Here is a 14626-nt window from a genome sequence, read left to right on the forward strand (position 1 = left end):
GTCCTGTCCAACCTGGCCTTGAATACTGCCAGGGATGGGGCAGCCACAGCTTCTCTGGGCAACCTGGGCCAGTGTCTCACCACCCTCATAGTGACGAAATAATTCCTAACGTCTAATCTAAATCTACCTTCATATGGTCAGAAGTTAAAGCAGGGAGAAAGTACACATATACACGCACAGACACAGGTCCTGGCTGCAGTAGAAAGGGGCATGTATTACGCCTCCTAAAGCAAGTAACTCGAAAGCAAGTCCATGCTCTGCTGCAGAAATACAGAAACCTTTTTGTTTTTTCCATCCCAGTACAGCTTTTGTGGCAGAAAACCCCGTTTCCCAGCAAAATCCCACCAGGCTCTGCCGGCTGAGCTGAGAGCACCACCGCTCCCCGCCAGCACCGGCGCGCCGTGCCGGATGGAGGGATGGATGCATACACGGATGTATGGGAGAATGGATAGAGGGACGGACGGATGAATGGGGTCAGGGCCGCGCGGGGCAGCCCGGGGGGGGGGGGGGGGGGGGGGGGGGGCAGGTGGCGTCGAGGCGGGGCGCGCACGGCGCCGCCCCCGGTCCCCATTGGCGCTGGCGGTGGGGGGCCGCTCCGCGCCGCCCCCCGCGCACAAAGCGGGGCTGCCCGGCGGCGGCTGTGTTGGCGTAGCCATGCAGAGCTGCGGGCGCTGGCTGGGGCGGCTGGCGGCCCGAGGGGCGCCGCGGCACCTGCGGCCGGCGGCGGTGGGGGCTCCGCTGCGCTGGGGCGGCGGCGAGGCGGCGCGGTGCATCGAGCAGCTTCTGCCGCGGCACGATGACTTCTCCCTGCGGCACATCGGGCCGCGGGAGCGGGAAAAGCAGGAGATGCTGCGAGCCGTCGGGGTGCAGGTAGGTGCCCGCTCCGCACCGTGCGGGGCGTAGGGTCGCTCCCGGCGCGGGAAGTAACTACAGCGTACGGTCTGCTCTTTGCAGAGCGTCGAGGAGCTGATGGATAAAACCATCCCGGCCAGTATCCGACTCCGGAGGCCGCTGAGGATGGATGATCACGTCTGTAAGTAACCACATGGTCCCGAGTACTCCTGGACCCCCTTCCCCTGCTGCCTCTCTCGGCGCCTTCCGGCCGCCCGCGCTCGCTGGAGGGACTTGGGGTGCACTCCCCGGAGTGCCCCCGCTGAGACGTGTAGTGGACAGACCTCCCCGCGCAAGTGAAGTGCGGGGTAAGTCTTTAAGTAAGCGTAGCAGTACCAGAACCGACACTTCAGTCTTCACAGACTAACTTGGTAGTAGTTCAGCTGCTGCGCTTCTTGTGCTCTTGTCGGAAATCGGTAGGAAAACGTGTGTAGCAGAGCGGGGCTGCCCAAAATCTGCTTTTGAGCTCAACTGCTACAATGCTTTCACTTTGTCTCAGGAGTTTGATATGGAAGAAGAAAGTCTGGCTAAAAATCGTCCCGTTGGTGTGGACTGTAGCCTCAAATGGGCCACTGTCTTCTGTGGGCTTTTTTGCAGGATTTCTTTGTTTTCTGTTGTTGGGTTCGTGTAGTGTCTTCCTCCTCCTGCACACCCCCAAATGTGCACATTTTAATAACATTCAAAACCTCTGTCTCTCTATAATGGATACACAGCAGAGTAATGGCTAGCGTTTAGAATCTGTCTGAGGAAGCAGCATAAACCTGCAGGAGCACAAAACTTCTGAGCCAGCAATTGTGGCAGTACAGTACTTCAGCAAAACGCTGCGGGAAACTTGAAATGATTTGATGAGGTTTTAGATATTAGCATCTTTAAAAGTCAGCAATCACAGCACAAAACTTCTGTCTGCATAACTGCGATGTTGTAGGTATCTGTGAACATGATGCTGGAAATCCCGTGAGTGAAAGAAATGCTTAACATGCACTGTAGCTAAACAGTTCCACTGAAACTAACAAAGCCCTGGGGCCGTTCAGGTGGTGCAGTCAATTGCATCGGTATTAACTTCGTATTCGCACCATGAGTCTGTGCCCGGTTTGCAGGAAGGTTGACCCCTCTTGCTGGCTTTCTTTTCACTGCTCACCCATGCGCTGTAATGTGAGTGTGAGCTCCAGGCCCGCAGCTCCGGTGAGGCTCCTGGCCAGTTCAATCTGGTTACTCCGAGATGACATCACGGGAGAGAGGCAGCGCCACAGCGAACGGCCAGGAAAACTAGAGCCTGGAAAGACAGACTGTAGCTAGGGGGAATGCAGTGTTGACTGGAAGTTTCTACTTCCAACATGTTTTATTGGTACAGTGGTATTTTATTTCTTGGTAAATACCCATCCTGTTAAAATGGGGATGGGGCTGGTGAAGTGGAATTTAATCATTGCTTTCTGCCTTTATAACTGATGAAAGTATTGCTTGGCATGTTTTCCTACAATTAATGTATTTTAATCAAGGTACTCTCAGACTGATGAATGGTTTTCACTCATCCTCAGAGGAAAAAGCTTTTGAGATTATTGTGTTTTTAGGTGTGTAAGAGAGGTTAAATGTAGATTTTTCACTAATTACTTTTTAAAAACCTGTCTTTTTTTGTTGTTGTTTTGTTCTTTCTATTTTTTTTCCCTTGGTTTTTAAAGTAGATGATAGTTTTGTGAAGTTTTACATTATTAAAAAATACATAAAAGTTATATAGTACAGTTGGGCATTGAAATACTTGCACATTATTGAAAACTAAACTGGTGATGTCAACCTAAATCAAAATTGTGATGCAGTTTATGTGTTCTCATGCTGATTTGCATAGCAGTTTTGAAGTGGGTGTCTCCTACATTGCTGTGCATCGGTTGATGTTCTGTTGTATGGAGGTTCTCACGGTGCAACAGGACCTCATTAGCTAGCAGTGTATTTAGCTCACTGGCATTTTTCTCCACTTGTTATGCTGTTCTTGTTCCCTTAGAGTAAACTGTGAAAGAATGTGACTGTGATGCAGTTTCACATTGCATGGCATGCAACAGAGTTTTCAAAGGAGATGCTTGCATGAGGTACAGAAAACCCTTTTCTGCACAATGCTGCATTTTTTTCTGCAGCCAATGTGATGAACTATCTTTTGTAATTTAATGCGTAGATTTTTGCCACTAGTTCTCCACTGCATTGATAGCAGAATATTCCACAGCTTATAAAAGTTAAAAGCCTCAGCTTAAAGCTCTGCAACTTCACTTTGAACACTGTTGTCTGACTAAAACTTGCTTCCTTGTTAATGTATCATTGGAGAGAACACTGTCTTTCTTCTGATCACCAGTGTGGGATTTCTTATGTGAGTATGATATATTATTTCTCTGTCATACCCCTTCTGTTAAAAGGAAATAGCAAAACTAGGGAAGTTTCATGAGGACTATATTCTAAACAAGTTATTTTTATTTGTATGAAGACAATTTTCTTCCCACTATCCCCCAAACTCATACATGCAGTGAGAGAACAGGGCAAGGCAATTCAAAACATGTTGTTCAACCTGTGCATTCACAAGATTTCTAATATGGTAATTCCTAGTGGATTATCTATACACTTCCACTTTTCTGTATAACTTCAGTTAAAAAAAGTAATCGAAGTAACTCCAGAGAGCAGCTGAATGAATCAACTGCGTTCAAGCTACTCCTTTGTATTAGGAAACACAGTTGAGTTTGTACTGTAGTCTCATTGAAGTCAATGATTACAATTAGAATTAGATATGCATGCCCAAAAAACTGTGCACACACCATGCATCTGGGTGACTGTTATAGGTCTCTGCAACTATATTTGTGGGTTATTTTATACTTTTATAGCTTTAGGCCTCATCTCTGGTGTGTACATTTGGTGTATATCATCAAATTTTGGTGTGGCAGTAGGAGAGCTTGTTCGCAATACAGGTCTTTCCCTTGTAATGTACAAGTTGTCTAAAAGACATAAAATCGATGGCTGTATGTACGCAATAGCTGAATAGCTGTAAAAAAAAAAAAAGCCAACCAAAAAACCCTCCTCTGGATGCAGCTTATATTTAAGGGCTGTTTTAAATTGTATTGCATATTCCATTACTCATAAATAAAAACTCATTACAGTAGAAGCACAATCTTTTTGTACGTATTTTGTTTTTCCTAGATGTTTTAGCATAGCCCTACTCTTCAATGGAAGAATTGAGCTTTATTACTTCCCCGAAGGGGAATAATATAGTAATAATAACATATGGAAAGAGAAAGCTTCTAGCCTTAACTGGGCATTTATTTTGCTTAGGTATGAATGAAAAAGCCATTCTGGTAAATGCTAAGCTTTGCTGGTACAAGTGCATCTACACTAGAAATGCTTTTTCAATAGTGTCCTGGGTTCAGCAGTAGCAGTCATTTTTCTCCTTCTTGGTAGCTGGTGCAGTGCAGTGTTTTGACTTTCAGCTTGGGAACAGAGCTGATAACCAGGATGTTTTGGTTTGGCCAAGGACTTTGTGAGCCTCATGCTCTGCCAGGGAGGAGCGGAAGCCAGGAGGAAGCAGAGACAGGATACCTGACCCAAACTGACCAAAGAGGTATTCCATACCACAGCACGTCATGCCCAGGATGTAACTGGGAGTTAGCAGGAAGGGCTGGGAGACTGCAGGGTTGGAGGAGGTATGGGTCGGTGCTTGGTTGGGCTGGGGGGGGGCGAGTTATCAGTTGGTTGGTGGTGAGGTGTTGTATTCTCTTCCCTTGTTATTTCCTTTATCATTATTATTATTGGTAGTAGCAGCAATGGTTTGTGTTATACCTTAGTTACTAAACTGTTCTTATCTCAGCCCGTGGGAGTTGCATTCTTTTCGATTCCCCTCTCTGTCCCTCCGGGAGTAGGGGCAGGGAAAGAAGAGGGGAGGAGTGAGTGGTATGTGTTTACTTCAGAAATCACATTTCTAATGCATTTTTGTGTGTGACATTGGGCTAGTGTGCCTTCAACTGGATTTGGAGTTAAACAAGCAAATTTGTTACCATTTTCAAAAAGCGCTGATGTTTGAATTCTGCAAGAATACAACCCTCCCTTTCTCAAACTGCACCCAAACTGTCCTTCATGAAACCTTTGGATTGCAAGTGGTAGAGGAAGATCTCAGTGTTAAAACTCTTACTTAAAATAGAGAAACGAGTGCACCTGGAATAAACTGTGTGGGAGGAATACTGGAAACCAGAGCTGCCCAGCAGTTTAAGAAACTTTGCCCTGGACAGTGCTGAGTTGAAATATAATAAACACATGACTCTTGAGTCTCCAGAAAAAGTTGCCATTTACTGAAAACAAGAAATTAATCTTTATACATTAGATCTAACAGTAACACTGAGTAAAAGGCAGAGGAGAAATGAACTTTGAAGTGAGAACTGAAGATCAGTAGAAAAATAACTTTGTGGAAGGTATAATATAACTATGGAAGACATCAATTGAAAACCAGATTTTTCTTTTTAATTAATGTGTACATGGAACACAATAATAGCGCTTCAAGTAAAAGGAAGAGGGAGATCAGTTTTGAAATCGGAGCTGAAGTTACAATATCCTTTTTTATGGCTGCAGAAGAAATTTAAATTCCAGAGAATCAAAATTCTCTACCTAGAGAATTATTTGCTACCAGATTCCACAGCATTAACTGTTTTGACTCGATCTATCTTGTTGGAGTATCTTGTGGGGAGAATTAAGTGTCGAGACCCAAGCTACTCTGCGCTGGTGATCTCTAGCCTTACATTAATTCCAAAGTCTGCTTTTCCAGCTGCAGCGCAGAATGAACAGAACTTGGTGCAGCTTCGCCAATACAGCAGTTTCCCAGGTCAGACTTTGGCAAGGGGGAATGAAGAAAGACCTACTTCCCTCATCTAGGTGCTTTGGTGTCCAATGACACCCACATCTGTTGGGTTGGGCAGATGTATCTCCCTGTGTAATCTTAGGCAGCTTACTGACCATCTTTCTGCATCTGCAGATACTAAAATTCTTGGTAAATCTTTCCCTTTGGCAAATGTTGGGTAACTTTATTCATTGACTACTAGGAACAGGTTGACTGAATGTGATCTTTGCACAACCTTCAATGCACTGAGAAGTATGTAGAAGTATGACCAAAGACTGAATGATAACTGGGGAGGGAGTGCAAATGCTTTCTGTCTGAACACTTCAAAAGCATTGTGTTGTAATCTTTCCAAACTAAACCAGCAGATTCATTTAAAAATTAATCTTAAATGGAATTTCTTAAGCTAGAAATACTGTATTTTTTTAACAGGTAAGGCATACTGAAATTGAACTAAAAGAACTGCTCTGTTTTATAGCTCCTTAGGGAAGATGCAAGAAAATGAAGTTCTTTAATACTAAGAAATTACTCCCGCGTGCTTGATTTGAGCCCATTTTGGGCAAATATAGCTTTGCTAGAAACACTGAATCATCGTTGTGGATTGCTGTGGCGTAATCCAGTGATGATTCTGCAAGGTTTAGCTAATAAAAGAGTGCCTTCTGAGATACATCTTAATGCGTGTGCAAAAGACCAAATTGTATATGGCATTAGCACAAAAAGGGCTCCATAAGCCATTTGCCTATTGCTGTTTCTCTCACTTTTATTTCCACATTGGCTGAGACCCTGTTATTATTCAGTTGTTGCATTTTCCAGAATTTTGGAAGAATTTAACTTTCCTGGAATATTTTACCAGCTTGTTATTTGATCTTTACTTTTCTTGGTTTGTGCTTTATTCTGCTACTGTATATACTTGCCTCACTGATGTTACTTTTTTTTTTTTTTTTACACAGGGGTGCATGGCATTTAGTTAAATACTGTAGTTTTCTGAAATAATTTCTTTCAATTAGGTGAAAGTGAAGTCCTTGAAACTCTATACAATATTGCAAGCAAGAACAAGATATGGAGGTCCTATATAGGCATGGGTTATTACAACTGCTCAGTGCCTCAGCCCATTGCACGGAATTTGTTGGAGAATGCAGGATGGTAATGTGCCACGTTTTCTGTTTAAATGTATTTGTATAAATATACATTTAAATGTATTTGTATAAATATACATTTAAAGTTTATCTTATGAATGACCACAGAAAAAAATACCCCAAACCTTTTTTTTGTACTAGGACTTTCATGTATTTGATACTGGTATGCATGCTACTGTGTAGGAACTGTGTTGTTCATGTTCAAGCTAAAGAGGAAAAAGAAGACTTTTGAGTTCAAAAGGTGTATTTTCTGTAAGATATTTAATTAATTTTTGTGATTTCTGTTCACAGCTCCTATTTATTATAAACTAGAAATAGAATATTTGTTTGCTTTAAAGAAGTATACAGATCTAGCTCCTAAACCAGAGAAATTCTTTCCTAACTGCTGCCAAAATTTAAACTGCCTCACTCCTCTGTTGGTCTCTGCAATTTGGGGTGAAATTAGTTAAATACTATGCAGTACTTTGATTATGGTTTTCTTAGGAAGAAGTAAGAAGCCTTTAAAATTTTAAAGGCTTTTCTCTTGGTATATATTTCCTGATTTAATTCTTTTTTTTTTTTCTTTTTTTTTTTTTTTTTTTAAACCAGAGGCCTTTAGGAGCTCAAATGTGTATCTATAAAGAATATTCTCATCTGAACAAATGATTTGCTGGTGCTTGAAAATATATATATAGCATTACTTGATAATTCATTTAGGAAAAGGCTGAGAATATTGTTTACATCACCCACCTGACACTGCAGGTTCCTGGGACAAGCAAAAGAGCGGCATTTCTGACTGAATTGAATTTGAATGTTATCAGTTTGGCAGTGGGGTTCTTTTTTGTTTGGTTGTGGTTGTTTTGGTTTAGTTTTACTACTTAAAAAGGAAAATATTTTAATGCATTGATTCATAACTTATGCATTGATTCATAATTTATGAACAGCATTAATCTAAGCAATAATGGGGTTTTGTCTCTTTATGGACTTTTCCAGACAAAGTCACTAAGGCTTGATTATAAATACTCATTTAGCATTGACATTTCCCTAAAGAACAGTAATTCAGAAATGATACAACAGAAGAACTAAATTTAATGTGGAGTCTTGCTTTCCAACACACTGAGGGCCTCTTGATACCCTGCATTGTCTCATTTGATTTAGAAGTTCCCTTATCTCTAGCCTGTAACATCCTTTTTTATGTACCATATTAAAATAATAACTGTCATCTGTATTATTGAGTTTTTAATTTAATAAACCCAAGATTTTCTCTATAAATATGTATAAAAACCACCAACCAACCAATGAGTCATATTAGTCAGCGTAAAAGACCATCGTTACTTAGATGCTATATTTTTTGTAATTTGGATTGCCATAAGTAGGTCTATGTATCTGTAGACCTTCAAGTCTACATATTTTTAGACTTGTCTGCTGTATTTGCATCTCAAAATTTTTAACCCTTGAAAAAGATGCACTGTTTGGACTGAAGGAACATATGCAGTACGTCTATGCAAAGTTTTATTTGGCCTTATCCCCACCCACTTCTTGCAACATATGGAATCAACAGTGCCACAGTGCCACAAAAAAAAAAAACCCAAATGCTCTTTTGCAAGAGGCAAAACCAAGAACAGTTAAAAAGTAAGCAGACCAAAATTAACTGTGTATTTTTAAATCCTAAAAAATTACATAGTGTTAATGAAACAAGTGGGAGAGTCTGTCCATAAATCTGTTCTCGCAGTGTCCAGTAAAGCCAAACTAGATGGCTAAAAGCTAAAATTCTGGATGGCTAAAGTGAAGGCTAATCTGTTTGCTTGAAGAGGGTGTAGGTGTGTGCTCATGTGTGCAAAAGCAATTTTATGGACTTTAGGGAAGCTGTTTGTTTAGGAAATCCAACCTATACTGAGTGTGTGACGCTTTTCATGCTAGCACATTTCACATTGCAGCTCCAAGGGAGCTCCAAGGGCTTATTGTTTCTGATCTGTCTCTCACATGGCTCTTGGTTTCTCACTGCATGGCATTCCTTAGAGCAAGGCTTCTATTGGTGTACAGTGTAACTTTACAAAAGATTGATTGTGCAAATCTATGAAAATGAAAGTGAAGGACTTGTAGTATTTAGGACACTTGGACTTATTAGAAGGAGTTAAACAGCAAAGGGGTGACTTTCAGGAGGAAACTGTTTAGAACAAAATTTATTTTCAGCTGAGAATGAGACTACTGACCCACACTGCTTTCTTTAGAAGATTACCACGAAAGTCTTCCCAAATCTCAGATTCTGGGAAAAAAAAAAGAAAAGCTCAACATTGATGGTGTTTCAAAACTCCTAAAACATTTGGACAATGATGTGTAATATCTTTGTTCACAGTAAAAGCTGAATAGCTTAATTACTATGTGATAAAACTGTGACCAAAGTGCCACTAGTAAGTGCCTGGGAAGTCAGCATTCAGGAATTTCTTGTACTGGTAGCTATAGAAAAGAATAGGCGTACTTTTCTTTAAAGCCTGAATCCCAACGTAATTACTTCTGTATGCATGAAAGAAGCTATTTCAAAACACTTGCTAGAATTTTTCAGGTAACTTTTTCCAAAGAATACCTTGAATGAAATATAGAGAACAAGCAGAGAAATTTCTGTTGTGGACCTGAAATGCTGCATTTAAAATTCCAGGGATTTGACTTAGTTACAGAAGATAGAGGATAAGTATCCTTTACTTTTGATACTTTATTTCCTTTTGGTCTTGGTCACCAGCTGCTAACAATTTCTTGATCCTAGCAATGTGTGACTAATAATTCCATGCTGACACGGGGTGGAAGTCTTACAAGTATTTTTCATACACTTCTTAGTTGATATTAGAAAAAGTACTAGCCTGATTTTTCCAAAGAAATAAGTAGCAGACCAATGTGTAACTTGCTTTATCATTAGAACATATCAATTCTAAGATGCTGCAGAAGAATTTATTTCGGGGCACACCGCCAATTATGTGACTTTCAGCAGAGAGTCCTGAAGTGTATGAATACCTGCCATCTGTCTGCTGGAATGGATGCATAGTCCTTATTCTGCTGTGCCCCATATTAACATATTCATTAATTTATTTTCACTTCCAGTGTGCTGAGCTCTTTCCCTTCTAGCACACCAAATTAATTCTGTGCCCTGACATGAATATAAATGAAGAGCTGTGGTTTCAAAACTCAGCTTACATATAGTGTTCTTATTAACATATATGTCAAAACAGTGTAGTATTTAGTTTGGGGGCTTAAATGGATAAAAATACCTATCAGGTCTTAAAAATCAAGGCAGCCTTTGAAGTCACACTAATACCATACAACGGAGCATGATGTGGAGGTCTCCACAGAACAGCTCACTTGATTTCTTTGCCCCAGACATTAAATATGTAAGAATAAAGTACTTGTGCCAAGGACACCTGCAATCTTTACACTGATATTGTAACTTGTAAAACTTAGTAGCAACCAGCACATATCCACTGTGTTCTGAAAATTATGCACAGCATGCAAAAAGCTGATATAAACATTATGCAGCTGGTTTCTACATGGTTACAAAATGGATATAGAAAGCTGTACTAGCAGCTGTAAAGCATGCCAAATTGGCAGTAAATTCAGTGTTTATGCTTTGAGTTGAAACTGGCATGTCTCCATGCCCTGTCATAAGACTATTCAGCTTTCTCAAACCCATGGGTAAGCTCCTGTTTTAGGAACACCCTTATAACTGCTCTTCAAAGGTGCATAAAGTGCCAAGCAATGCATCTGGAACTCTACATACAGTATGTCATTTGGGAATTTTACAGGCTAGATGGAGCCGCTTGCAGCTGGATGGCCCTCGTTACACAGCTTTACTCTAGTATCTTTCTACACTGCACTATATATATATATGTGCATATTTAAATTAAATACACCTTTTTTCTTAGGTTTTGTTTTCATTTTGGCCTTAACAGTCTTAGTTTTCCAGTGTTGTCAGCTGTATGATTTTTTTTTTTTTTTCTGGTTCATATACACTCATTTTAAGTTCTGCTTGCAGTCTGTCCTACTTTGAGTTCATTTCATCTTATTAATTGTAGGGTCTCAAAAAGAACCCTCTGTATAACTGGCAATCCAGATCAATTCTAGGTCTGCCATTGCAGGAGATGAGTCTTGCAGATGTCTAAAACTGCAAAACATAATTTACAGGATAAAAATATTGTATTGATTATGAATACATTAACACTCCAGAGTTTCAATCGAAGTATAGCAAAAATTGCTGAGGAAGATAGATTTTGTTTGAAAAAACTTCAGTTTTACTTCTGAAAGAAAACCCACCTGCTTTGTATTAAGAAATTAGGTATCATTATAAGTCATAGGTACTATTATAAGTCATAGATATTATTGACTGTACACCTACAAATACTAATCAAGAGCTAGTTCACTGAATATTCCTTGGTAATGGAGTTTCTGGAATCTCTGCGTGTGTCCTGGTTTTGGCTGGGATAGAGTTAATTTTCTTCATAGAAAGACAAAAAAAAAAAAAAAAGGGAGGTTACTTTTGAGGGGAGCAACATTGTGTGCAGCCCAGGACATGGTCCCATTTGTGAACTCTGCAGTCAAGTATATGAGGATAAGTAGTTTAGTGTTAGACTTGGCTAAGAAGCAGGAAAAACCTTCAATATTGGAGAAAATCATCAATATTTACCTTATTTGATATAAAGTTATGGCCTTCTGTCTCTGTACTGAATAGTAGACCTGAGAAATTTGAGTAGGCATATCATTTGAATTGACAGTAAATTCATTAGCATCACATTACACAATGAGTTCACTTCACTTCTTATGTTCTTCTTTCTAGCTCTTCTATTCTCCAAGACTTTTATCCTACTTTCTCTTTTGTGTTACTATTTTATTGCTCCTCTTATCTCACTTTATACCACAGGTTCTGCAACTTGTTCTTAAGAAAATCTTCGTTGCTCATCTATTGACTTAACGTGTTGAGCTTCCAAATACTTCGGTCTCTCTTTAAAGACTATACATTCACCTGTAAGCGTTTTTCAAAAGTCTAGAGCTTGCTTCTGCCCTTTCAGGAAACAAACTGTTATTTTCTTCTATTGCTAGAAAACAAAGGCCATGAGTGTTCCCACTTACCACTTGTTTCCGGCTGCTACTCTGAAATGAAACTTGTGTAAATTCTGTCCTGAGCTACCATTAAATCCAGTACACAAATTTCCAGGAGGGAGAGGATACTCTGATCTCTGTTCTTGCCTTTCATCCCTGCACTCCCGTTGATTTGTATTTCTGGACTGCCACAATTAATTGTTTCCCATAGAATGTTGCTTTTTTTAAGGAATTGCTTATATTGCCTTTACTGTTTTATTCTGCAAATGACAAGGTAAGACTCGCACCATCCTCACTTCCCTTCACTCACATGAGGGAACTCTCATTTCACAAGAAGTTGTATATTTCTCAGCTTGATTCTGTGAAATGTCAAGTGCCTTTCCTCCCATAACAGTGGAGAAAACTTGTCAAGTAAAAGGCTTCAGAAGGGGTATTGAAAAATAATGGCAATACCTAGATGTGATTGTACTAAGTATTCTCATTCTCTCACACTCAGCACCCACTTGCCCTATCCCCTCCCCAAGATGCACTTATGCTTTTGTTTTAAAAGTAATTTCTCTTCTTAAAATGGAGAAATAGATTTCTCCTGTAAAAAGCCAAGTCAATAACAGAAGAAAAAATATTCTTAGGCTTTCAGGCCAGTAAAAAATTACACCCATCTAAAAATAACAATTTTATAACAAACTTCCCTGTCACTGAATTATGTTTTATAATCTGTTTTTCTTATGACACAGTTTACTTACATATCACCATAATTCCATTACACATTATCTTCCTAGACCAAACTCAGACTTCTTTTCTTACAGGGTTACCCAGTATACTCCTTACCAACCTGAGGTCTCCCAGGGCAGGCTAGAGAGTCTGCTAAATTACCAGACTATGGTGTGCGACATCACAGGAATGAATGTAGCCAATGCATCTTTGCTGGATGAGGGGACAGCTGCTGCAGAAGCCATGCAATTATGTCACAGGTACTGTTTAAATGTATGGTTAAATCACAGGAGGGAGGAATTCCAGACTTCAGTGTAGGTGTAGATAGGTGAGTGGATTGAAGTAGAGTGTAGGCTTTTCAGCGTGAGCAAATCACTGAAGAGCTATAGCCCCTGTTGTTAAGCCTAAAGAAGTTCTCAGCGCTGATGTGAATCATAGAATCATAGAATGGTTAGGGTTGGAAAGGACCTTAAGATCATCTAGTTCCAACCCCCCTGCCATGGGCAGGGACACCTTACACTAAACCATGTCACCCAAGGCTTCATCCAGTATGGCCTTGAACACTGCCAGGGATGGAGCATTCACAACCTCCCTGGGCAACCCATTCCAGTACCTCATCACCCTAACAGTAAAGAACTTCTTCCTTATATCCAATCTAAACTTCCCCTGTTTAAGTTTTAACACATTACCCCTTCTCCTGTTACTATAGTCGCTAATGAAGAGTCCCTCCCCAGCATCCCTATAGGCCCCCTTCAGATACTGGAAGGCTGCTATGAGGTCTCCACGCAGCCTTCTCTTCTCCAGGCTGAACAGCCCCAACTTTCTCAGCCTGTCTTCATATGGGAGGTGCTCCAGTCCTCTGATCATCCTCATGGCCCTCCTCTGGACTTGTTCCAACAGTTCCATGTCCTTTTTATGTTGAGGACACCAGAACTGCACACAATACTCCAGGTGAGGTCTCATGAGAGCAGAGTAGAGGGGCAGGATCACCTCCTTCGACCTGCTGGTCACGCTCCTTTTGATGCAGCCCAGGATACGGTTGGCTTTCTGGGCTGTAAGCGCACACTGAAGCCAGGTCAAGTTCATTTTCTCCTCGACCAACACCCCCAAGTCCTTCTCCGCAGGGCTGCTCTGAATCTCTTCTCTGCCCAACCTGTAGCTGTGCCTGGGATTGCTCCGACCCAGGTGTAGGACCTTGCACTTGGCTTGGTTAAACTTCATGAGGTTGGCATCAGCCCAACTCACAAGCGTGTCGAGGTCCCTCTGGATGGCATTCCTTCCCTCCAGGGTATCAACCGAACCACACAGCTTGGTGTCATCGGCAAACTTGCTGAGGGTGCACTCAATCCCACTGTCCATGTCAGCGACAAAGATGTTGAACAAGACTGGTCCCAACACCGATCCCTGAGGGACACCACTCATTACTGGTCTCCAGTCAGACATTGAGCCATTGACCACAACTCTTTGTGTGCGGCCATCCAGCCAGTTCTCTATCCACCGAGTGGTCCATCCATCCAATTGATATCTCTCTAATTTGGAGACAGGGATGTCATGTGGAACAGGGTTGAATGCTTTACGCAAGTCCAGGTAGATGACATCAACTGCTCTGCCCCTGTCCATCAGTTCTGTAGCCCCATCATAGAAGGCCACCAAACTGGTCAGGCAGGATTTCTCCTTAGTGAAGCCATGCTGGCTGTCACCAAGCACCTTGTTGTTTTTCATGTGCCTTAGCATGCCATCCAGGAGAATCTGCTCCAAGATTTTGCCAGGCACAGAGGTGAGACTGACTGGTCTGTAATTCCCTGGGTCATCCATTTTCCCCTTCTTGAAAATGGGGGTTATATTTCCCTTTTTCCAGTCATTGGGAACTTCACCTGACTGCCATGGTTTTTCAGATATGATGGACAGTGGATTAGCAACTTCATTTGCATTCCTTCAGGACCCGCAATGTTTAGCTCAGACATCTAAGGCTTTAAGA

General features: G+C 41.3%; 1 protein-coding gene across 1 annotated transcript in view; it reads left to right on the forward strand.

The window, feature by feature from the left end:
• The first annotated feature begins 625 nt into the window (after window positions 1-625).
• GLDC (glycine decarboxylase) overlaps window positions 626-14626 on the forward strand; it is a 41462-nt gene continuing 27461 nt past the window's right edge. The window contains exons 1-4 of the mRNA XM_057412124.1: window positions 626-870; window positions 955-1033; window positions 6748-6883; window positions 12744-12908. Of these exons, the coding sequence (XP_057268107.1) occupies window positions 655-870; window positions 955-1033; window positions 6748-6883; window positions 12744-12908 (596 nt within the window). The 5' untranslated portion in view covers window positions 626-654. The remainder of the gene's footprint in view (window positions 871-954; window positions 1034-6747; window positions 6884-12743; window positions 12909-14626) is intronic.

This window comes from Pezoporus wallicus, unplaced genomic scaffold (genome assembly GCF_028554395.1).
Source record: "Pezoporus wallicus isolate ANWC-B61680 ecotype Strahan unplaced genomic scaffold, APGP_CSIRO_Pwel_v1 contig_8119, whole genome shotgun sequence".
Taxonomy (NCBI): domain Eukaryota; kingdom Metazoa; phylum Chordata; class Aves; order Psittaciformes; family Psittacidae; genus Pezoporus; species Pezoporus wallicus.